A 24,087-nucleotide genomic window follows, 5' to 3' on the forward strand; every position below is an offset into this window, starting at 1 on the left:
TCAACATTAGGAGGAACTTCCTGAGAGTAAGGGCTGTTCGACAGTGGAACACACTCTTTCCTCGGAGGGTGATAGAGTCTCCTTCCTTGGAGGTCTTTAAACAGAGGCTGGATGGCCATCTGTCAATGGAGATGCTTTGATGGAGAGTTCCTGCATGGCAGAAGGGGGCTGGACTGGATCAGGGCCCTTGCGGTCTCTTCCAACTCTATGATTCTATGAAATTCCCTCCTGAGTACCTTCCAACTGTCACAATTTGGCAGGGACCGTTCCGACTTATCCTCAGCCATCCCACTTTTCAGCTGCATTTCAAATGTCCTAGTTTCTCTCTCCTCCTGCTTTGTCTGCTGCAAACTGACTCCAAAGTGCAAAGGCAGTTTGCACCCAGTTAACTCAGTAGAGAGGAGTGAGGAAGACAAGGGAAAGCCTTCTCCTTCCCAGTAGGCTCAGGGAAAAGCCAACTGCTGTACCTTCTGCTAGCTTGTGTGTTCTTTTGCCATCTTGACCATGCTCTGAAGTTGCTTGCCATACAAGTCCTACTTTTCATTGTGTCATGTAGATGTTGAATGCCATGGAGGACAGCCAAGGAGTCAAACAAGAGTCCCCCAGCAGCACCAGTTTCTTGGTTGACCCCTTTAGGAAGGAATGACGCCAATGTAAACCAGTGGCAACGAAAGCTCCGGCTGCCAACTTGTTTCTTTCAGTGAGCCTCAAAGGCGCTACAAGACCCCTTCGCATGCTGATTCTAGACTAACATGGCTATGTCTTTCAATAATAGTAACAATAGTAACCAAATGCATCTGAGGAAGTAGCCCAAAGCCTACAAAAGCTGCTGCCAACTTCTTTCTTTCAGTGAGCCTCAAAGGCGCTACAAGAGATCTTCCCACCCCACATAAAGCCTTTATTACAGTCAAAGAACTTAGTTTTAACACAACAGAAGCAATATAAGTGCAAATGATTAGAGAGAGAACCTTCTCTAGATATGGAGGTATATACAGTATGTGGACCTTAGACCTCTCTGCTCAAAGAAGCCCCAAGCACTTCCCTCCCTGCAATTCACGCTGCCTCCAGGCGGTGGCGCAGGAGGGAAGGAGGAGCGCTGGGAGCCAAAGAGCCCCGGGGGACGGTCGAGGGGCGTGGCTTGCGCTGGGCCCGGCGCGGTGCATTCTGGGAAAGGGAGTCTTTGCTCTGGAGGCTCGCCCGGCGAGGGGCGCCAAAAGCACTACGAGTCCCAGAGGCCCCTGCGCCCCGCGGGCTGGCCTTGGGAGCTGAAGGGAGCCGCCGCGGAGAGGGCGCCGGCTCTGAGGAGAAGGAGCGGCGGAGGGAAGGCAGTGCAGGCGAGAAACTTTGCAGTAAGTGGCGCGTTGCCTCCAGAAGGCCAGGGCCTGAGGGGCTTTTGAGGGGAGCGGGGTCGAAGGTGGGCTCCGTGGCCCTGCCTTGCCTCCACCTTCGCTCGGCTTAAGGGCACAGGAGCCCCGCGGATGTGGGAAATAACAACACCGTTCTTTTTACCTGTGGGAACGCCTCTCTAGGAATCTCTAGGTCCTCCAGGGCAACTCTATGGTCAGCATTGGCCGGCATTGATCATAGAGTTGCCCCGGAGGAGCTACAGATGCCTAGGGAGTGTCCTCTCTAGGAATCTCTAGGACCTCCAGCGCAACTCTATGGTCGACCTTTGCCAACATTGACCATAGAGTTGCGCTGGAGGAATGACAAATGCCTAGCAAAGCCTTTTCTCTAGGAATCTCTAGGTCCTCCAGTTCCACTAAATCCCTAAACTAAGCAAACAGAATGAAATTCAACAGGGGAAATGTAAGGCACCGCATTTAGGGCAGGGACACTTGGATTAAGGAGACTGTGAAAGGGATCTGGGAGTCCAAGTGGACCACAAGTTGAACGTGAGTCAACAGTGTGATGCGGCAGCTAACAAGGCCAATGCGATTCTGGGCTGTATTAATAGAAGTATAGTGTCTGAATCAAGGGAAGGTATAGTGCCACTCTATTCTGCTCTGGTCAGGCCCCACCTGGAATAACACTGTGTCCAGTTCTGGGCCCCACAATTTAAGAAGGATGTGGAGAAACTGGAGCCATGCGTCCAAAGGAGGGCGACTAAAATGGTGAAGGGTCTGGAAACCATGAAGCCCTATGAGGAATGACGTAGGTGCTGGGGATGCTTAGCTGGGGAAGAGAAGGTTAAGGGGTGATATGACAGCCCTGATTAAATATTTGAAGGGATGTCATATTGAGGAAGGAGCAAGCTTTTTTCTGCTGCTCCAGTGAATAGGAAACACCGCAATGGATGCAAGCGCCAGGAAAAGAGATTCCACCTTTACATTAGGAGGACCTTCCTGAGAGTAAGGGCTGTTCAACAGTGGAACACACTCCTTCCTCGGAGTGTAGTGGAGTCTCCTTCTTTGGAGTTCTTTAAGCAGAAGCTGGATGGCCATCTGTCAGTAGGGATGCTTTGACTGAGAGTTCCTGCATGGCAGAAGGGGGTTGGACTGGATGGCCTTTGACTGATTCTATGACTTTTGGTTAAAGTTGAACATAGAATTGCTCTGAAGGACCTAGTAGATCTTCGTATTGGACATATTCATACAATCCATGAATAATGAAATCAGCAAAAGTCAAAGCTACAAATGTGGAAGGATGAGTGCCGTTTTTTTAAACCCGAGAGAATACCTCTCTAGGGATTTCTAGGTCCTCCAGTGCAACTCTGTGGTCAACATCTGCCAGGCTTTGAACCATAGAATTGTGTTGCAAGAACTAGAGATGCCTAGAGGAGTCTTTTCTCTGGGAATCTTTAGAGCCTCCAGTGCAACTCTATGGCCAACGTCTCGCAGGATTTCTCTGGAGGATTGAGAGATTCCTAGAAGAGCATATTCACCAGATCCACAAATAATCAAATCCGCAAAAGTCAGAGCCATAAATTTGGAGGGACGAGTGTAATGAAGTAAATAAAACTCTTCTCTTTACAGAAGGAGGGAACTGTGCATTTGATAAACAACTGTGTTAAGATAAGAAAAGAGCTATTTTATTGTCCAAATGCAGGTCTAGCTATATTGTTGTCTGGTTACTCAGTGCAGATACGGCTCATATTTAATATGGACACTCTCATTTATTGCACTGTTTCATATGTGTTTGAGGCTAAGTTTCCACCGGATGCAACTTTCATGGTGTGAGAAAGCAAAGTGTTTGCACAAGCGGCGAGATCTGAGCTGGGATTTAGTGTGTTCTGGCATAGAGTTTCACTGTTCAAATGACACGTCGCTCGTGTTTTCTTTCAGATAGCGATGTGCTGTGATCTCTATTAGGATCTGTCCCAGGAGGTTTCTTCTAACAAGTGTCCAGTTATAAGGGATGCCCCTTATTTCAGTGCCAGGAATCTTGTTCAATATAGGGCTGGCAGGGGTCCCTTATTATAAGAGATGCCCCATATTTAAGGGTTGAATGTTTTTTTCTTTGATATAAACTGAACAAGCCCCCCCCCCACCACCCTTATGATAGTTTTGGATTTGGGCCCTTCATGATGGTGGGGTTGGCGGTCCAACACATCTGGAAGGGGGGAAAAGGTATTGAAACTGTTAGCATTTATGACTCCTTTTACAATGTTGAAACAGCTGTGCTGAGAAATATATATACTTCCTAGGCAGAGATTAAAAATGTTCTATATAAATGATGAAGCCCTAAGAACCTTTAAGACAGTGATAGTCATTGAGCCCTCCTAGGATTCATAAAGGCTGCCTGCAATCTATCCTTGACACACTTACTGAAGAGTAAGTGGCATTGAACTCATCGAAGGCACTTGTATGTACACATTTCACCTATACAAGCCTACAAATCTAAGGGGGGTTTCACGATAATCGCCATAAGTTAGGGTTCACAAAAGCAGCAACAACATACTGCATTTTGTCCACATTACTTCCAGAGATCAGCACCCTCCCCGCGTTTTTCTAATGAACATCATGGCAAAAGCTGGATCAATTGCTTCAAAAGAACAGGCTCTTTGCCCTCTTTGCATGCTTCAGTTGACAAACCTTTATCATGTACACTTTCTGTAGCGTTGCCAGTTACTTGCTGCTTGGTGTCACTGAAACTGAATCTTTTTGCTTTCTTTCCCCATTTTAATGAAGAGGATGTGAATGTTAGAAAGTGGGGGGGAAGCGATGGCTCACTATCCAATTTGTTCTGCTTCTGAGCAGCTGCCATGCTCTGGGCCTCAGGCGCATCAGGATGGCTTAGGCTTAACATCCTCTGATCTGCTCTCTCCCCAGGATAGAGATGTGAGCCAGACAGGGAACCCAGGGAGTGAATGCAGATCTGTTCTCATAGCTTGAAGGAGAGAATTTGGACGTGTTGATGGGTGTTTCCAACTCCTTTGTCATATCAGTGAACCCGCATGCAAGACAGAGAGAAGGAATATGGTAATTCTGCACCATTGTAATTAATACCCTTCAAAATATCACAGATGAAAACCAAGACACGTGTGGTCAAGATGGCACCTTACTTAGGAAGAATGTAAAAGCAAAGAGAGATTGCATCTGTTAGCCTTTACTTGAACCTCCTGGTAGTGCAAGCTACCATTGTACTGAGAACACGATATGCAAGTTCTGAATGAATTGAGTGCAAGCTACCATTATACTTAGAACTTGGTTTGCGGCAGTTGAAGTAAGATGAAGACAAAAGGGGAAAGTAGTAGGAGGAGGGAGACAGTGGGACATTTTAGAAGCAGCAGAAAAAATGGGTGGAGAAGATTAACTGGGATTATCCTGCCACATCAGGACAGTTGTGGGGTATGGTAATCTAATTCTGCCAGGAGGAATGTGGGATATGTTGAGAATCTGGAGCACCTCCAGACGAGGGCAACCAAAATAGTGACAGGTCTGGAAACCATGCCCTATGAGGAAAGGCTTAGGTGCTGTGACTGGGTATTCCTGCATGTCAGAGGAAGACGGTGCCATACTTCTGCTGTGTATGTCTTGCCAAGAAAACCATATGAAAGGGTTGCCATAAGTCAAGGGACATAACAACACAACAAAATGATTAAGGCCTGTTACAGACTGCCAAAATAAAGCTGCTTCGGGTCTCTTTGGAGGTATGCTGTTTAAATGACGCATGCATCCTAAGAATCCGGAAGCTGCACCAAAAGCTGCGCCCCAGTGCTTAGGAATGGAGTGTGGCTTTGGCGCAACCTCCGGATTCTTAGGACCCATGCATCATTTAAATAGCCTACCTCCAAAGAGACCCGAAGCAGCTTTATTTTGGCAGTCTGTAACAGGCCTATGATTCTATCTAAGGATCTAGAGATCTGCAAGATCATGTCAACAAATGTGACATTTTTTGCAGTTGTTTTATGCAGGTATGTGTTGGCATGCTGGCTGGAGATTCTGGGAGTTGGAGTCCAAAAGAGTTTTTTCTGAACTCTGATTATTATAATTATCTACAAGAAGATGATAAAACCTTTTAGAAAACAGCTGTAACTGGACACCTGTTCCATGAAGAGTGCAACGCACAGTCTCAAGAACTATACCAGACCATCCCCTGGCCTCTTTATGTCATGATTTATTATCTGAACGCTTTACGGAGCTCTGTTCCTTGCCCTTCTCCCACCATCCTCACTACCTTGTCTTAATGCCAGACATCTGTTTGCAACTTCAGTTTATCAGTTTACTGCCTTTGTAACTACTCCAAACCAATTTTGGTGCAGGTAACATTGGTCATTTCCCCATGCCCCTTGTCGATTATGCTGAAGCATGAGGAATTTGTTGGCAATCTGACGGACGCGGAATTCAATTGAGGCCAAAATAATTGATGGCTTCACATTTTTATTTTATTTGATCAAGGGCATGCCTTAGTTACAAGAGCGCATGCATCATTTAAACAGCATACCTCCAAAGAGACCCAAAGCAGCTTTATTTTGGCCGTCTGTAACAGGTCGATGTTCCTTTGCTGGCTTATTCCTGTCCCCACCCTCCTGGATCTGGGAAGGATTGCTTTTCTGAGTTACTGCTTCCCTTGGGATCTGGCCCCTTGAGAAAGCTTTGTAACACAAACAAATCAACCAGGGCTGATACGGTATAATGTTAATCCATGGGACAAAGTACTGTACATTCAGATGACAGACTTTGCTTTGCCTTCCTGCATTGTTTTTGGGGTAGGAAATCCTCCAGGAATAATGTAAGACAGGCTGAGTTAAAAAAATAAATGCTATTTGGTGGAGTGGATCCTAGGGAGAAGTGTATGTATGTCCATTGTGTGAATGAAAATATGCACACTAAACAAAGATCTTTGAGGTGGGAGCAAGCTTGTTTTCTGCTGCTCCACAGGCTAGGACCCAGAGCAATGGATGTAAGCTACAGGGAAAGAGATTCCAATTCAATGTTAGGAAGAACGTCCTGAAAGTAAGGGCTGTTCAACAGTAGAAGAGACTCCCTTCCGAGTGTAGTGGAGTCTCCTTCTTTGGAGGTCTTTAAACAGAGGCTGGATGGCCATCTGTCAATGGGGATGCTTTCATTTAGATTTCCTGCATGGCAGAATGAGGTTGGATTGGATGGCCCTTGTGGTCTCTTCCAACTCTGTGATTCTATATACCACACCAAACAGGATGGGGAACATGCAGATATAAAGGGGGTCATAAGAGTAAAAAGTCTGAGAACTACTGAGCTAGACAGCAGACAAGAAAAGGCAGCTGTAACAAGGTGGAAAGGACATAGACAGAAAAGAGAGGGTGCTAGACAGGTAAATGGTTCCAGACAAACACATGGGAAGGAGCTTGGGGACATTGGTATTCTCTCTCCCCTTTAAAAAGGAGAGGTGCAAAACCTTTGCTTCAGGTAACTTCAGCATTCTGTTCATTCTGCAAGTGCTGGTGTCCTTGTCAGCCGTGAAAGGCTAAAATTGCAAGCTCAGGGGTTGGCATTGTGAGTCAGAACTCTGTCACTTTCTCTCTTGTATTTCGAGGGGATTGCTTATTGGCAGTGAAAGGTGAACTCAGAGCTGCCCAGAGGGGCGCTTTCTTCTACACAGGGCAGGATTAAGGGAACAAAATGTGGAGATTATTGCTGAAACGAATGGAAATGTGGTGGTAACCCAGCAAAAACCACCTTTAAAAAATAAAACAATTGGGGATGGAGCAAGCTTGTTTTCTGCTGCTCCAGAGAATAAATGCAAGCTACAGGAAAAGAGATTCCACCTTAACATTGGCCTGTTACAGACAGCCAAAATAAAGCTGCTTCGAGTCACAGTGGAGGTATGGTGTTTCAATGATGCATGCGTCCTAAGAGTCCAGAAGTCGCACCAAAGCCACGCTTCAGCCCTAAGGACTGGAGCGTGGCTTTGGTGTGGCTTCTGGACTCTTAGGACGCATGCATCATTGAAACACCATACCTCCACTGTGACTCGAAGCAGCTTTATTTTGGCTGTCTGTAACAGGCCATTAGGAGGAACTTCTTGACTGTAAGGGCTGTTTGACAGTGGGACACACTTCCTCAATGGAGGATAGTCTAGTCTCCTTCTTTGGAGGTCTTTAAACAGAGGTTGGATGGCCATCTGTCAATGGGGATGCTTCGATTGAGAGTTCCTGCATGGCAGAATAAAGGGGTTGGACTGGATGACCCTTTTTGGGGTCTCTTCCAACTCTAGGATTCTGTAAGAATCCTTTAAAGTGTGTATAGTTGCCAGCTGTTTAAGGTTACTTCCCTTGTTTTTAATTATTTGATTGCATGGACTGGTTAAATGTTAACCTTCAGTTTTGGTTTTGGTTTTCCAGTTTTAGTTTTAAGAAATGTTCATTTATACAACAACAGCACAGAATCTTTGAGCAGCCTGTGAATAATGGGTGAAAAGACCCATATAGCAGCCCAGGGTTTTATACATGCTTAACTTGAAATCATTAAAAACTTACATTTTCTGCAAACTTTTTGTCAACCCCATGTAGGCCTTATGGTTACTTTCTGACCTTCCCTCCTTAAGTGCCATTTCTCTGTCTTAGAAAACCCGACAGTGGCATTGTAGAGTAGGTTGTTATGATCTCCATAATGATATTGGGGGTGCTAAGGGTACACTGCCTTGTATAAGGTTACTGAGGGCCAAATCCCAGACTCATTTACTTGAGATTAAGGCCCACTGTGTCCAGGCCATGAATGGTTTGAGCATTGGACTATGACTTTAGAAACCAGGGTTCAAATCCCCATTCCACCATGGATCCTGCAAGTCAACCTCTCTCAGACTTAGAGGAAGGCGAAGGTGCAAATCCCTCTACACTATTGCCAAGAAAGCCCCAAGATAGGTTCACCTTCCGGGCGCCATATATCTGAGACAACTTGAAGGCACCCAACAACTCCTGCAAGGCAGAATGGGATTGGATTGGATGGCCTTGGGGTCTTGTCCCACTCTAGGATCCTATGTATTCTTACATGGCAGCTCAGGGTTGGACTCTTCCAACAGTATGATTCTATTATACTTTCAATCTATTATTCATAGGGCCATCAGAAGTCGAAGTAATCTTGACAGTAAACAGCTACAAGAAGCCCTATTAAGTTCAATGGGGTTTTCTTCTGATGTCCAGGCCTGCTTTGGTAGTGAGTTAGTGCAAACTAGGTTTGGCCTCTCAACTGCTGGGTTGCTCCACTTTCTCTGTGTCCTTGATCTGACAGTGCCATGGGAGACACAGACGCTTTGCTGGAACATCTTCTGTCGGGCTGCCTCATGCTGCTTGCAGATTTAATACTGTCCAGACAAGTGTCAGCTGGCGGCAACATGTTTTGTTTTGTTTTATTTTTAAATGTTACAATTGGAAGCTTAAAGCCTGCCTTATATTCTCACAGTGGTACAGGATTCAATGGCCAAGGCACTCTGCATGCGGTCAGACTATCTTTCTTTGTCAGTGTCCCAGGGCTAAGGAAGCAGCAGGGGCATGCTACCTACAGCTTTTGGTGGGGGATCTCATTCTTTTGCACTAGTGTGCAGGTGGAGGAGGAGAGATGTGTTTGGGGTTTTCATCCCAAGGCCTTATTCTATGAACAGGCCTTAGGGGCAGACCCCTGGGAATCCCCTAGTAGGATGACAAATCAGCATAAAGACCCATGGTCACCTGTAAGCAGAAGGCAGGCCTCACCTTCTTGGGTCAGACTACTCCATTGACCATAATGTTAGTTTTTTTTTGGGGGGGGAGTTTACTGAGGCCTGATACAGACAGGCCAAAAAAAGCTGCTTCGAGTCACTTTGGAGGTATGGTGTTTCAATGATACATGTGTCTTAAGAGTCCAGAAGCCGCACCAAAGCCACACTCCAGTCCTAAGGACTGCAGTGCAACCTTGGTGCAGCTTCCAGACTCTTAGGACACATGCATCATTGAAACACCATAGCTCCAAAGTGACCTGAAGCAGCTTTATTTTGGCCTGTCTGTATAGGGCCTGAAATATGTAGAACTGCTCTTCTTTTTTGTGGTGTAGGACTTATTTTTTCCATGTTATTTCTGCCTCTGATACTAAATTTTCTGGTAAAAAAATAATGCCCAGGAACACATCCCCTGTGTTATCCTAGGCATACATGCAAATATACAAAGTGGAAGAAATTTTCCCTCCCCAGCCTTTTGCCATAGGTTCCTGAATGTGACAAAAGAGAAGAAATGGGGAACATGAAAACAGAAACCAAACAGGTGGCTTTATAAAGGGAGAAACAAAACTCCCAGCAGGCCCACGTTTGACAGCTTTGTTTGGCTAGTATGAAACAATTGCCATCCAACTGCTCAGCTTGCCTGCTAAGTACAATGTGTTTCCCATTGCCATCCACAGCAGTCTTGTGTTAGCCGCAACACAATTTCACTACAACATGGGAATCCTAAACAAGGGACTAAGGGACTGGGACTTAACTCTTTGAGGTTTCTACCTCCAGCAAAGGTAAAACTTCTTCCTTTGGACTATTATTGGCAAGTTTTACCTATACAAAACCTAAAAGTTTTTCCCAGATTTAGATTTCTTGAGAAATTCAATGTTCTCTACATAATAAAGGGGCTGACAAAGAAGCCAGCGGAGCTTTGAAAGCTTGCATGGTGTACTTTGTGCTTTTTTGTTGACCCAGAAGCATTGCTGTGTTGTGGGTTTTGTTGTAGCTGTGTGTGTGTGGTACACTTTTCCCAAGTGTGAATAAGCACCATTTATTTAAGCAGTAACAACCAGGTTGTTCAAAATGTGCTTCTGAAACCATTCAATAAGAGGAAAAGCTGGGGCAGTTCCCATGTCTGTGCCTCCAGCTCAGTTACATAAAGGTTCCTTTGGCATTCAGGAGACATTACCAGCAATGCAAAAGGAGACATCGTCCGTTTTACAAATGTGCCTAAGCAAGATGTCAGCTGCCCAAGAGGATTCTGGGATTAGCTTGGGTAGAATTAAAAGATCAGCAGAGAATTTAGAGTCCCTTTGCCAACCTTCTTCCACCTCTCAAAGGCTCCACAACTGCAGTCAAACGCTGAATTATCCAACTTCATTCAGTTTTACACAAACCTGCTTAAAATGCATGCAAGTTTTATTGGACGCATTCCTTTCTTTTGGGGTCAGAGTAGGATTTTTGAAACAGAGAGGAAGGCTGAGAATCCAATTCATGAATACAGTGGTTCAAAAAGGATGGTGAAAAACCTAATAAGGGCCTGTTACAGACTGCCAAAATAAAACTGCTTCGGGTCTCTTTGGAGGTATGCTATTTAAATTATGCATGGGTCCTAAGAGTCTGGAGGTCGCGCCAAAGCCACACTCCATTCCTAAGCACTGGAGTGCAGCTTTGGTGCAGCTTCCGGATTCTTAGGACGCATGCATCATTTAAACAGCATACCTCCAAAGAGACCCAAAGCAGCTTTATTTTGGCAGTCTGTAACAGGCCATTAACAGACCCAGAACAGCTTTACTTTTTTTGCATTATGGTGTGCCAGTTCCTGGATATTACATCTTTAACAGAAATTGTGGGGCCTAAGGTACACGAAAGGGAGACAAGAAGAGAATATCAGGACTTCTAGGTACAAAAGAATCCTACTTCAAATCTTGGAGAGCTACTGCCAGTCAATAATGAGCTGGACTTGTAGTTTGATTCAATATAAGGCAGCTTGCTTTATTCTGTAGGGAGCACATGATTCTTTGTAAATGGCTGTGTTAATGGCATGGAAAAAGACATGTGTTTCAAATTTGCAGATGACACCAAATTAGGAGGACTAGCTAATGCCCCAGAGGGCAGAATCCGTATTCGAAATAGCTTTGATAAATTTGACAGCTGGGCCAAAACTAACAAAATGAATTTCAATAGAGATAAGGCACTATATATCTAGGCAAGAAAAGTGAAATGCACAAATATTGGATGGTTGGCACCTGGCTTGAAAACAGGACATGTGAAGAGGACATAAGGGTCTTAATAGTTTTTGTGGTCAACTGCCCTCAAGTCGACTTTGACCTCCAGTATCTCTATGAATGAGGCATCTCCAGGACACCCTGTCCTTAGTTGCTCTGCTCAAAGAGGCAGCATCTTCTTCGATTAAGTCTATCTATCTGGTCCATGGTCTTCCAAAATGACAGCTATAACTCACATATAAAAAAAGGAACCATTCCCTGGGGAAAGGCAAGAGACAGAAGAGACAGAAGACATAATTTGTCCTAGAAGCATCAGCCTTTAGAGTGAGCAAAAACAGTTATTCCTGCTGGAATTTTGCAGCCGCTTTAGCACTGTTTTCCTTTGCTTCATCCTTTAGATCCTTTGTTATATGGCCCTATGTTTTACCCTCGGCCTATCCACAGGTCATATCAAAATCCATCATTTTACCACCTGTCCTCAACTTGTACCAGAGGTCAACATATAGTTGAGTATATATGGTATACCTTTGCACTAGGAGCTTCTCTAGATTTAGATACTGTCAGAACGAGTCTCCTTGATTTTGTCTCTGTTAAATATTTGGCATAAAATGAGAGTGTCCACCCCTAAGCTTTTCACAAATAAGAAAGGGCATGTTCTGTGATGTAACGGGAAAAGAACAGGGGATTTCTCGGCTGACGCCCAAATGCCAACTGCCCCTGAGCACAATACAATAGCCGATCGTTCCTCCCAGCCCCATCCCAGACACAACTGACCGCCCCGCGACGTCAGGGACCAGAATATGTGGGAACTTTTAGAAAGCAACACACTGCTCTTGTGCTATTTTAAACTACAAACTGTACATTTCATTTTCTTTATGTTCTCTGATTCTTTCAGGCATTGGGAAAATAGCATAGCCCCTCTGGCCTTGCTTTTCCTAACTATGTCCAGCTTGTCTGTCCTCTCCTGACTCCCCCAAATAACTTGTCTGCTGATCCCTTTAATTGTGACTGACAGATTTAATCCCCTCAAGGCTGGGATTTTAATTGTTCTCTCCATTGAAAGGACCCCCCCCAATTGCATAATCTGTTTTCCTGGAACATCTGACATGTGAACCAAGAAAGAGAGAGGGCAGATTAACTTTCCATCACCAGCTGTTTAGTTGGTATGCTTATTTCCCCCCCTCTTTGCCTCTCTTGTATGTGTGTACATGCAAGTAATTACGTACAGTACGTCTGTGTGTGTGTGCATCTTGTTGTGTGCCTTGGCAAGATTTGGTCAGAGCAGGTTTGCCTTTACCTTCTTCTGAAGCTGTGAGAGTGTGACTTGTCAGAGGCTGAGTTGGGATTCAACCCTGGTCTCCAGAGTCTTAGTCCAGCACTCAAACCATTCTACCAGGCTGTCTCTCTCTCTGTGTAATAAATGAAGATGTGTGCATATATAATACATTACAATATATGATTCAACAATAAGCGATATAAATGTGATTGGCCTGTTCCAGACTGCCAAAATAAAGCTGCTTTGGGTCTCTTTGGAGGTATGTTGTTTAAATGATGCATGCATCCGAAGAATCCGGAAGCTGCACCAAAGCTGCACTCAAGTGCTTAGGAATGGAGTGTGGCTTTGGCGCGACCTCCGGGCTTTTAGGACCCATGCATCATTTAAAGAGCATACCTCCAAAGAGACCTGAAGCAGCTTTATTTTGGCAGTCTGTAACAGGCCCTAGAAAGGTATTCTCTCAGGTTAAAAAAGTACTCTTTATTTGCCGCTTTGTCACACTCCACAGCCCAGGGAATGTGGAGGGCCCACTGTAGTGCTATGGTCGAAAGGCAAATTTGAATCAAGATTTCAAAATTAGGATGGTGAAACTGGTCCTGTAACCAGGCATTGAACGTAAATGCAATCGTGACTCTGATTTTTAAAAAAAAGACCCTGACCTTTCTAGTTCTATTTTTATCAAGACTGGTGCCTTGAATCAAAGGATTTCTGTGGCAACCATTTCTTACTGCTTTTAATTTATGACTTTCCTGCTTGTGTTTTAAAAAGCCTCCTTTTTTTGTTCTCCATTCATCACAGCCCAACCTTGACATTATTAAATGCTGCAGACGGTGTCTTTGAGCTGGCTTCTTGTGTCCTTTTTCTTAATGCAAACACAGCAAAGAGTTTCCAGTGTATTTTTAATTCTGGTTTTGAGCTTTATCAGAAGTGAGAGGTGGGAGACCTTTTATTTGTCTTAAATAAAATATACCATCTGAATAAACTCCAGTGTTTGAAGTTGCAGCAGAGGCGTGTTTATGTACAAAATTCCTGATGCCAGGGGCATGGAACTTCAAAGTTAATCTTCTGAGGGCCACATGGCACCACTAGGCAAAGGCAAAGTTGCATTGTGCCATCCCATCTTCTCTCTCTGGCCTCTTTTCTGTCTGCTACCCTTCTTTAACCTGTCCCATGCCACTCCATTTTCCTCTCCTTCTTTCTCCACCCTCCTTCATCTTTCTTCCTTTCTTTCTCTTTATCAGTCTTGCCTGAAGTGCAGACACTTATAAAAATAGATTCTTTAGGATGCCAGTGTGTTGTAGTAGTTTGAATGTTGGTCTAGGGCTTCAGGAGGCCAGGATGTGTGTGTTCCCACCTTGAGCAAGTCACATTCTCTCAGCCTCAGAGGAAGGCCATGGCAAACTTCCTCTTAACAAATCTTGGAGAGAAAACCCATTGATAGGTTCACATCAGGGTTACCATAAGTCAGAAATGACTTGAAGGGACATGACAAACAAGAAATATTCTCGAGGACATAAGATTCTATGGCCTGTCTAAAATTTGAACCTCAAGTTTGAGTACTGATGGCTTTATATATACCATTCTGTGCAAGGTTTCATATGTTTTTCAAAAGGTCTCTAGACCTTATGGTTATGATGGTGTCTTGTCAAGTATGTAAGCAATGCCTTTTCAGATCTCTTAATTCCTTCTTTCTGGATTTCCCCCCTAGTTAAATAGATAAACAGGTTTCATCAATGCCTCCTTGCCTTCTGTGTCGTGAGCCTACCAGCCAGTGGTCAAGCTGAGGTTGCCTTTACTGGGCTATGGACTTGGACCCCTACGCAAGCATGCAGGTTGGAATGCGGGTGGTCCGTGGTATGGATTGGAAGTGGAGCAACCAGGACAACGGTGAAGGAAATGTCGGTACAGTGGTGGAGATTGGTCGGCAGGGCAGCCCGACAACACCAGATAAGACTGTGGTGGTCCAGTGGGATCATGGAACCCGCACAAATTATCGGACTGGATTCCAAGGGGCTTATGATCTTCTTTTGTACGATAACGCACAAATAGGTATGTTTGGTGTGTTGCTTTTTCTAGTACAGGCACGAGCTATTAGCATCCACCTCTCCTGTTGCAGTCTACAGATTATAGGCTCCCATGGGTGGGAAGGTAAATTCAAATTCTGTCTGAGGCCGAAAAGCAGTATGATGGTAAGCATGAGCTCTAGAGTAAAGATAGGATCATACACAGTGGAGGTGTATGAGGGCTGTGGAAGGTGGAAATCAGAAACAAGCAAAGTCAACAAGGTAGCTGGATTCTGCAGAGATAGGACTTGTGCTGTTGCAGGAGCAGAAGGTCCAGAATTGAAGAATTAACTAGTTTGATCTCCAGAGGCCAACCTCAGACCAGCTGCAAACATTTCGAACCAGTTCTTGAAGGGATACCCCTGTTTTTAAGGACTTCTATGTTTTTAACAGATTCTCTTAGTACAGTTAAGGGCACTTGCATTTCTTTGCTCTTTTTTTTTGCTGAACAGAGGCTGTGTCAGTACATATACATGTTCCTACTGGTCCTGATGCCTTCCTGATGTGGGTGGTTGTTCATACTCCGTGAATGAGGCAGGTTCCTTGTAGAACCAATGTCTGCAGTTGCTACAGAGCTTGGTTTAGTGTCTCCTGGAGTTTATGGGGTAGCTATGGGAATGCTTAAGACATGGCAGTTCAAGTCGAGTTCTGCGTCAGAATTTGATTATGAAATTTTGGGGCTTCATCATCACAGGAAAATGTTTAACACTGAGTGAGACCATTGAATCAGATCATCAGTGTTTGCTCACCATGACCCAGTACATGCTGGGTCAGATTGCTCCTGAGCATCCTTTCTCACAGAGTAGAGCCAAACCCTGATGGCAAGGAAAGAAGTGAGAAGGTGACTAGAGTAACATTGGCAAAACTGGGGAAAAGGCAGGAAATAACCAAACAAATTAATAATTGATAACCATACATAGTTTAGGTGGCTCTTGTGCTCAAGGCATTGACATAAGTCTGTTTTCCCTCTCTCATTTAGGTGTCCGCCATCCCAACATCATCTGTGACTGTTGCAAAAAGCATGGGATCCGTGGGATGCGCTGGAAGTGCAAGATCTGTTTTGACTATGACCTGTGCATGCAGTGTTACATGAACAATAAGCATGACCTGTCCCATGCCTTTGAGCGCTATGAAACTGCCCATTCACAGCCGTAAGTCTCCTAACTTGTTTGCCATTTGCAAACAAAACATCTTTTCTTTGGCAAGTGATAGCTAGGCCAGTGGAATCTGCGGTTTTTCTTATTTTAGAACAAGGGCCTTGACCTTTCAGATGTTATACAAGACATTATCATTGGCTGTGTGAAGAATGGATGATGGGAGTTGTATCCTAAAGCACCTGGAAATTTCCTTGCACTCCTTCCCTTCCTTTATATAAGGAATTAAGGTGTGTGAATGTGTGTGTTTAGGAAAAAACATGATTTGGATTTTTGATTGCAGGTTGACATGGATGTAAATGCTATTTTGATAAAATCTTTTAATCGGTTTAGTGTATTTATAAATTTATACACATTTGCTATTCTTGCTATATACTGATTTGTGCTTTATTTTTCTGATGGACTGATTTGATCATATGAAAAAGTTAAGTTATAATTTTTGAGACATAGATACATAAATAAATCAAACAAGCCAGGATCATTGTTTATAATCCTGGTTTGTTTGCTAACTAGAGTTCAGAGACATGCAGTGGAGAACTATGGTTACTTTAAAACTGTAAGCCAGATGCCGCAAAAAATGTGGAGGCATATTAACCTTTACACACCATGTACAGGCTCATTTACATATCTCTCAAACATGGTTTAGTGTTACACTTGACATTCTTGGCATCAAAGTCTTAAAATCCTATCATGTATGCCTGCACCATGTTTAGGTTTATCTCTCATGAGGGCGAGCAAGAGAGGAAAAGGAGAATGACATTTCTACTCATAGATTCTCAGTCTTTCACTGACCCATACTCCATTTCCCTCATTGTCTCATGTATTAAGACAAATAAGAGGCTGGAATCTGAATTCTGTCCACTCTTCTTTCCATGTTTTGAAGCAGAGTCAGTTACTGCATTTATGAGGTGGAGCATAGACTGTTTCCCCCCCATTTTAAAAGAAAAAGACAGTGGACAAACATTGACATTGGCCCCATACAGACAGGCCAAAATAAAGCTGCTTCGGGCCACTTTGGAGGTATGCGGTTTAAATGATGCATGTGTCCTAAGAGTCTGGAAGCTACACAAAAGCTGTGCTCCAGTCCTTAGGACTTGATCATGGTTTTGGTGTGGCTTCTGGACTCTTAGGACATATGCATTATTTAAACAGCATACCTCCAAAGTGGCCCGGAGCAGCTTTATTTTGGCCTGTTTGTATGGGGCCATTATTACCATTTGTATGGGCATGGGCTATATATCTGTAGACCCTCAGTGGACATAGAAGCTTCCCTAGATCTGATTACAAGTGGGCTGTAGAAATGTGGCCACAAGGAAAGAAAGGCCCGTTAGAAACGAGCAGGAAAGTACGTGCTCAGCACGTACTAGGGTTAGAAAGGGGCGTCTCTTCCAGATACCCCTAACCCTAGTACGGACTGAGTCCATACAAAATGGCGGCGACCGTTCCACACGGCCGCTGCCATTTTGATGTAGCGTCCGCCCTGCGTCCGCACGTCACACCCCAGAAATGATGCCACGAATGCACGCTTTGGCACTTGCGGCATCTCTTCCGGGTCGAAGGAAGTGCAGTGTCCGGGAACCACACCGTTTGGCTGCTGTGGTTCCCGGATGCTGCAACCAGTGGCAGCAGCAGACCACCGCTTTTCGGTGGTCTGTAACCAGGCAAAGAGAAGTGGGGTGGCACATAAAGAGAGAGGACAGGAAGGAAGAAAGTGAAATTATGTAGAACATACAGAATGGGGGACGAAATAGTGTGGCACAGAGAGAGGAAGAGGGAAATGGTGTGGAAGAGAAATAGAGTAGAATAGTGGGAGAGAGGTAGAGAGAAAAAGAGAGAGATATGGCATGGGAAAGAAAAAGAGGAAGAGAAATGGAGTGGGGGAAGAACATTTTAGATTTTAGCGGATCTTGTTTTGGCTTTCTAAGACACCTTGGGTCCCACATTGGAAGAAAGACATCATATAAATGGAATAAAAGAAAGAAAGTAAACTTGGATGGATGGATGAAGTGAAAAAGAAATTATAAATGCTGAAGAAAGAAAAATTTGATCAGAAAATGGGATAGCAGTGAAAGAAAGGAAGGGAAGATAAAGAAGAGAGAGAAAGAGAGAAGTGAAGTGACAGAAAGAAAGAAAATAATAGTGTACCATGGAGAGACCTATGCAATCCAGCATTGTTGGAAACTACTGTATACTCATTTACTTGCTATACCTGCACACATATGTTGTCCCCTCCTGCGCCCTTTCAGTTAACATCTTTACGTAGGAAATAGGTTCCCTGACCATTGCCACAGAAGAAATGGCACAGTTTCAGTTTGTGGATTGATACCTTGTTTGCTGAGAGATTTTCTGGAGGTGGAGGTGAAAACAGCAGTAGGTGTCAAGGCTGTGCAGTTGGCTCAGTCCATCCAAGTTTTCCTTGGCAACGTAAATCATTAGCAGTTCAGTGTATGATCTGACCAGTTCAAATAACCAGACTAGAAAAAGTAGTACACATTCTCCTCTCCAAATCTATCACTCCCCACTGTCTGTCTGTACAGATGTTCTGTTACCTGGAGAGAGTGTTAAAATACTACCACACTGCTAAGAGAAATTTGGCCTCAGGCGTCAAGCTATTCTTTTAAACACAGTGTAAAGCACGTATCTTCTATGCAGATGGGTATTTAAACTTTCACTTGAATAATTGAGATGGCATGTAAATTGGGGTTGACAGAACAAGGCATCTTAGGGAAAGAGTCTTCATGTAACAGCTGCATTCAGATGTAATACTAAAGCTTGGTTGTTATGAGCAAGAACCAGCCTTCAGCTAGCTTTACTGGCTTCTCCACACTTTCTTCCTCTTCTACACTTCCAATATCACCAGAAGGAAGAGATCAGATTCTTTCTATTTTGTTTTAAATTGTTGCTGTTTGTTGATGTATGCCTTCAAGTTGCTTCTGAGTTATGAAGACCCTAACACAACCCTATCATGGAATTTTCTGGGGCTGAGAGTGTGTATGTCCAGTGGGGCCAGGCAGGGAATCACACCCTGGTCTCAAGAAACAACTACATCTCTCTGACTGTTTTAGATTAGCCTTAGTTTAATGTAGGGGTCGACATACTCAAGTGTAAGATACATCAAGTACAGGCCAGGCTCAAAGCAAGTTCCTCAAGTATAAAGATACATCAGTGAAGACCAACATGGGAATAACAGAGGCGGTTTATAGACCGCCCGTTTGGGGCGGCCTGTTCCCGCCCCTTTCCCCGCCGAATCGGGGCCTCCGCTGCCAGAACAGCAGCCTCCGAGGCCCCGATCCGTCGCTTTCCAGGCCGCGGGGAAGTGGCAAAAGGCTGCTTCCCCACGGCCTGGAAAGGGGTGTCCTTGGGGCTTCATGCCCCAAGGACACCCGACAGCGGTGGGGAGGAGGATAAAGTGGCCACTCGGCCCCTTTCTCCTTTGCGTTGCTGGCGCAGCTGTCTAAAGGCTGTGCCAGCTATGCAAACCGCAGAAGGAGCTCTGTTTCAGAGCTTCTTCTGGTGCCGCAGAAAGGGCGCTCTATGCGCCCTGGTGCCGTGCCAGTATGTCACAACCGCGCCGCCTCATTTGGAGGCGGTGCGGTGGTGATGTAGCAATGGCGGCCCCTGTGTGGAACAGGCGCCGCCATTTTGTACGGACTGGGTTCGTATTAGGGTTAGGGGTGTCTGGAAGGGACGCCCCTTTCTAACCCTAATACGGACCCAGTCCGTACTTGATGCCCGTTTGTAATGGCCGAGAGTCTCTTAGAGATCTCTCACTCAGTGTAATCTGAAGCCATCTTGACACCAGTTAACAACATGGCAACCTCAAGCAGTCATGGGGGCAGTTTTTCAGCTCTCTGACCCACTGTGACTCATTGGGGGCCCCCAAAAACTTTTAAAAATGCAAACAGATGCCCAATTCAGTTTTTACAAATCTCCTTAAGGATGATGCAGGAGGGTACTCTTCACCTTCTCTTGATGCAAAATCACTGTACCAGGATGGAAAAATAATTTTTTTAACCAAAAATGTAGGTAGTCTAGAAGATGCATGCGATACAGGATTTCTATTTCTGGTATAGTGTGTTGTTTGGACCCTAAAGTATTTCTTTATTTGTTAATTTAATTTATTTATTTCTATCCCACTTTTTCCCCAGTTAGGGACTCAAAGCGGCTCACAACAAATTTTAAAACACGTAATTAAAACTTCACCCAATACAAAATTTAAAATGAGATTAAACTATCAAAAATGAAAAACGGATTAGAACATACATCATTGCACATACACACATGCACATACACACCACCACGACCGCAGCAATTACAGTGTATACCCATGTATCAGTCTAGAAATTGTAGTCAAAAAATGGACTGAAAAAACCTTGGTTGACTTATCCACGGCTCAATGCAAATATTGTACTTTAACTCTTATCAAAAAGGGAACCATGCCCTGGTAAAAGGTGAGAGCTTAATCTCTTCTCAGAGCACCTAAAAGAAGCATCAACCCCCTCTATTACCCCGTCCATCCAGCCTTTAAGGTGAGCACAAACAGTTACACCTATCAAAATCTTTAAAGATCTTTAGCATCATTTCCCCTTGATTCATCCTTACATCCTTTTTTACATGCCCCTAAGTTTTACCCTTGACTTATCCATGGGTCATATCAAAATCCATAATTTTGGCCTCCAGACCTGCCCTTATCTTATACACGAGGTCTGTTTTTTGCAGTTGCACAAGTTTCCATGGTGACTTTCAACTACATGAATTGATGTGTGGTCATACATTGAATTTGCCTCACCATTTTATTCCTCCCTATATCCTTATGCCTCAAAGAAAAGGATGTGTGACCTTTTATTTTAACCCCCCCCCCAAAAAAAAAACCCTGCTAAGCTTTAGATCTGAAACACATAACAAAGGGGGTTGGGGACCTGCAGGTGAGCTTTTATGGGAAAAGGTAGAGACTGTAACTAGGTTACCTACCCAACATACTCTTTCCTTTTCCCCCTATGTCATTTTGTAAATTGCAGAGGAGCTAACCATATGATCCCGCTGCACCAGGTTCTTGGTTCAGAAAGAAACTTGAAGATGACTAATAGATGCTTTTAAAGATTTCCGCATGGGGCAGAATAGCTCTGCATTTATCTGGAGGTGGGAAAGAGGTTTTTCAGTACAGTTGGAAAATCCTTTCTAAAAAGCTGCTGTGCTAGAATAGTGGTTTCAGTGTATTACTGCAGACTTTCACAAGCTTTTTTGCTCTTAACCACTGTTTTTATTGTTTCAGTCTCCATGCTGGGAATGCTGGGTGAATGTGTCTGTTGATTTGGAGTATAGGCAGTTCTGCTCCAGTTCACTGTTGTCATCTTTCACTAGTAGTATGCTGTGTGGCAGTCAAATGTCTTTCAATTGTGTGCCATTTTAAGTCTCATTAATTTGAGTGAGAAACATCAAACTTGAGGCTGAATTTGGCCTTCCTTGGGAACCCAGGCGGCTCCCTTTCCCTGATGCCAATGCCTAGGGCAGGTGCCAAATGGAATACCTAATGTCTATTTTTCACAGGAGTGAGAACCTCCAATACTAGGGCATAATTTGGCCCATCTAGGGAGCCAGATCCAGCTGGCCTGGGGTTTTGCAGTTCATCAGCTGGCCATGACTAAAATGAGGCTCCTGTAATTTTGACATATAATGAGATGACATGACTAATTGGAAAAGACTCTACTGTTCGGTAAAGTAAAAAAAAGTAGGAAAAGAGAAAGACCACACTTCATTTGGATTGATTCAATCAAGGATGCCACGACCCTGAGTTTGCAAGACCTTAGCAGGGCAGTTGGCGCCTAGGGGTACTTTGTGGTCTGCCATAAGTTCATCAGCTGGTTTCCACTTTTTAACTAAGGGTTTTCCCCCTTCAAACAAGTCCAAATACCTCTCCTGAGGCTTACTTGCAAATAAGAGCTTGAAGCTAAAAGATGCTGGTACTCTTTGATTCACCTTTTGATGCTGGTCCCGTTGTTGCTGCTATTTGTATCCCGCTTTCCCCCCAAATTAGGACTCCCATGAACAAACCCACCACCAAACTTTTCATACGTTGAATTGGTCCTCAGGCTAGTAGAAGCCACCCCATGTCCTTGGAGCTCTGCAAACAGGCAGTAGTGGGGAAGTTTGGAGGAGGAAGCCTGGAGTTCTGTTTCAGTGCCTGCTTAAGAGTACTGAATTTGAATGGTAGGGGAGCTACTGCGGGTGCCTGCAGCAACTGTGTGGTATGTTTGTCTTCTTACCAGAGGTTGTAAGTAGCTATACCTACATCAGGTGTAAGTTGGCCCTGTTGGAAGAGAAGGTCCAGCAGCTTAAGGCCTGTGTATCTACTCTTCAGCGTATTAGGGAATATGAGGTGTTCTTAAACCTCCTGGAACCATGAGGTATTCTTGAGCAGACTGTCCAGGATGAGGAACATACAGGGGATGTCTCTGAGGAGAAGGTCAGTTCCCATACACAGGAGGTAGACATTTGGAGGAATATGAAACATAGAAGTAGAAGCACCAGGGACCATTTTGTGAGTTTGGTGCTACAGAATTAATTCAGCTCTCTCTCTCTCTCTCTCTCTCTCTCTCTTTGGTGATGATCAAGGACAGCAAAAGAGCAACTGTGTCAGTCATCAGACAACCTACAGGTGACTTTGGAAGGTTTGGTGCATGGAATGGCTTCTAACAAATTGCAGAGGAGGCATGTGGTGGTAGTAGGGGATATCCTGCTGAGAGGGACAGTAGCAGTAGTTTATGGGTCTGGTGAGATGTCTCAAGAGGTGTGCTGTCTCCCTGGGACAAAAAATCTGCGATGTCACAGAGGTGGCAAGGCTCTTTAAGCCTGTTGACCATTAACCCTTCTTTTTGGTCCATGTTGGAACCAATCATACAGCAAGACATAGCCTTTAGAATATTTTATGGGGTTATGAGGCTTTGGGTAGGAAGCTGAAAAACCTGGTTGTCATTTTGTCTATCCTACCAATAGAAAGGCATGGCCCAAGAAAGGAGAGAAGAATAGTGGAAGTGAACAACTGGCTGTGCTGATAGTGCTGCTGGGAAAGATTTGGCTTCTTGCACTGTTGTAGTGTCAGGTTTCATGAAGATGGACTTCTGGCAAGGGATGGGTTGCACCTCACAGAAGATGGCAGGAACATTTTGCTAATCAGGAGGGAATTAAACTGAGCTATGTCAGGGAGAGAAACAGTGTTCCTAAGGGCAGGAGTTCATCAGGTGCTGGAAATAATAGCCTGACTGTTACATAAAGAATAAGGCAAATAGTACAAGAAAACAGTGGAAGGAAAAAAACACCTTAAAAAACCATAGGCAGCTAGGGGAAATGTCCCATGGTCTTAGATGTCTCTACAGTAATGCGCAGAGCATGGGAAATAAACAAGATGAACTCTTAACACAACAAAGCAATTATGATATAATAGGTATCACTGAAACCCAATGGGATTAGTTTCATGATTAGAATCTAGTAATCGAGGGGAGTATAACCTGTTTCCAAGAAAGAGACCAAACAGGAAAGAAGGAGGAGGGTTATTATATATTGGGATCTTTACAGCTTTGAAGAGAGCCATGACTTAGAAACATAGCATCATAGAGCTGGAAGACATCACAAGAGTCATCCAGTCCAACCCACTGCTGTGTAGGAATACACAATAAAAGCAGCCCCAACAGATGTCCATCCAGCCTTGGTTTAAAACTTACAACTTGGAAGCCAGGTTAAAAGCATCTTGGTAAAAATTAAGGGGGAGATAAACAACAGTGATGCAAATCTGTGGATCTGCTAAAGACCAAGTCAGACTGAGGACTTGAATTATGCCTTCCTGGAAGAGATGACCAAACATATATTAATAATGAAAATTCCTTACTTGTCTTACAGACACATTTCATTGTAGGCGGTGGGAGAGGCAACAAGGGGGTCACCTATTTTGGTACTGGTCCTAGTCAACAAGATGACCTGGTTAATAAGGTGCAAGTGACAGGACCCAAAATATCTGATCCCCTTGTTGCCTCTCCCACAGTCTGAACAATGAAATTGGTCTGTAGGACAAGTAAGGAATTTTGTTGGACCATATATTTTTGGCAGAGTTTGACTTCCAACAAATATCATGACAGCTGAAATATTTTGTTACTGATATATATATCTCCCCTTCTTAATGTTAGGTCACACCAGACTAATTTTATCTCTTTTTTAACATAGAGTTCCAAGCTAGGTAGATGAAGGGAATGCTGTGGATGTAGCATATCTTG

At 44.2% G+C, this 24,087-nt stretch overlaps 1 protein-coding gene across 2 annotated transcripts in view; it reads left to right on the forward strand.

The window, feature by feature from the left end:
* The first annotated feature begins 1,203 nt into the window (after positions 1-1,203).
* MIB2 (MIB E3 ubiquitin protein ligase 2) overlaps positions 1,204-24,087 on the forward strand; it is a 60,963-nt gene continuing 38,079 nt past the window's right edge. The window contains exons 1-4 of one of the 2 annotated variants that reach the window (XM_042479586.1): positions 1,204-1,349; positions 4,272-4,421; positions 14,315-14,655; positions 15,649-15,820. In XM_042479586.1, coding sequence (XP_042335520.1) covers positions 14,409-14,655; positions 15,649-15,820 — 419 coding nt within the window. In that variant the 5' untranslated portion in view covers positions 1,204-1,349; positions 4,272-4,421; positions 14,315-14,408. The remainder of the gene's footprint in view (positions 1,350-4,271; positions 4,422-14,314; positions 14,656-15,648; positions 15,821-24,087) is intronic. The other variant, XM_042479584.1, reaches the window with a different exon arrangement.

Source organism: Sceloporus undulatus, chromosome 7 (genome assembly GCF_019175285.1).
Source record: "Sceloporus undulatus isolate JIND9_A2432 ecotype Alabama chromosome 7, SceUnd_v1.1, whole genome shotgun sequence".
In the NCBI taxonomy this organism is placed as follows: Eukaryota; Metazoa; Chordata; class Lepidosauria; order Squamata; family Phrynosomatidae; genus Sceloporus; species Sceloporus undulatus.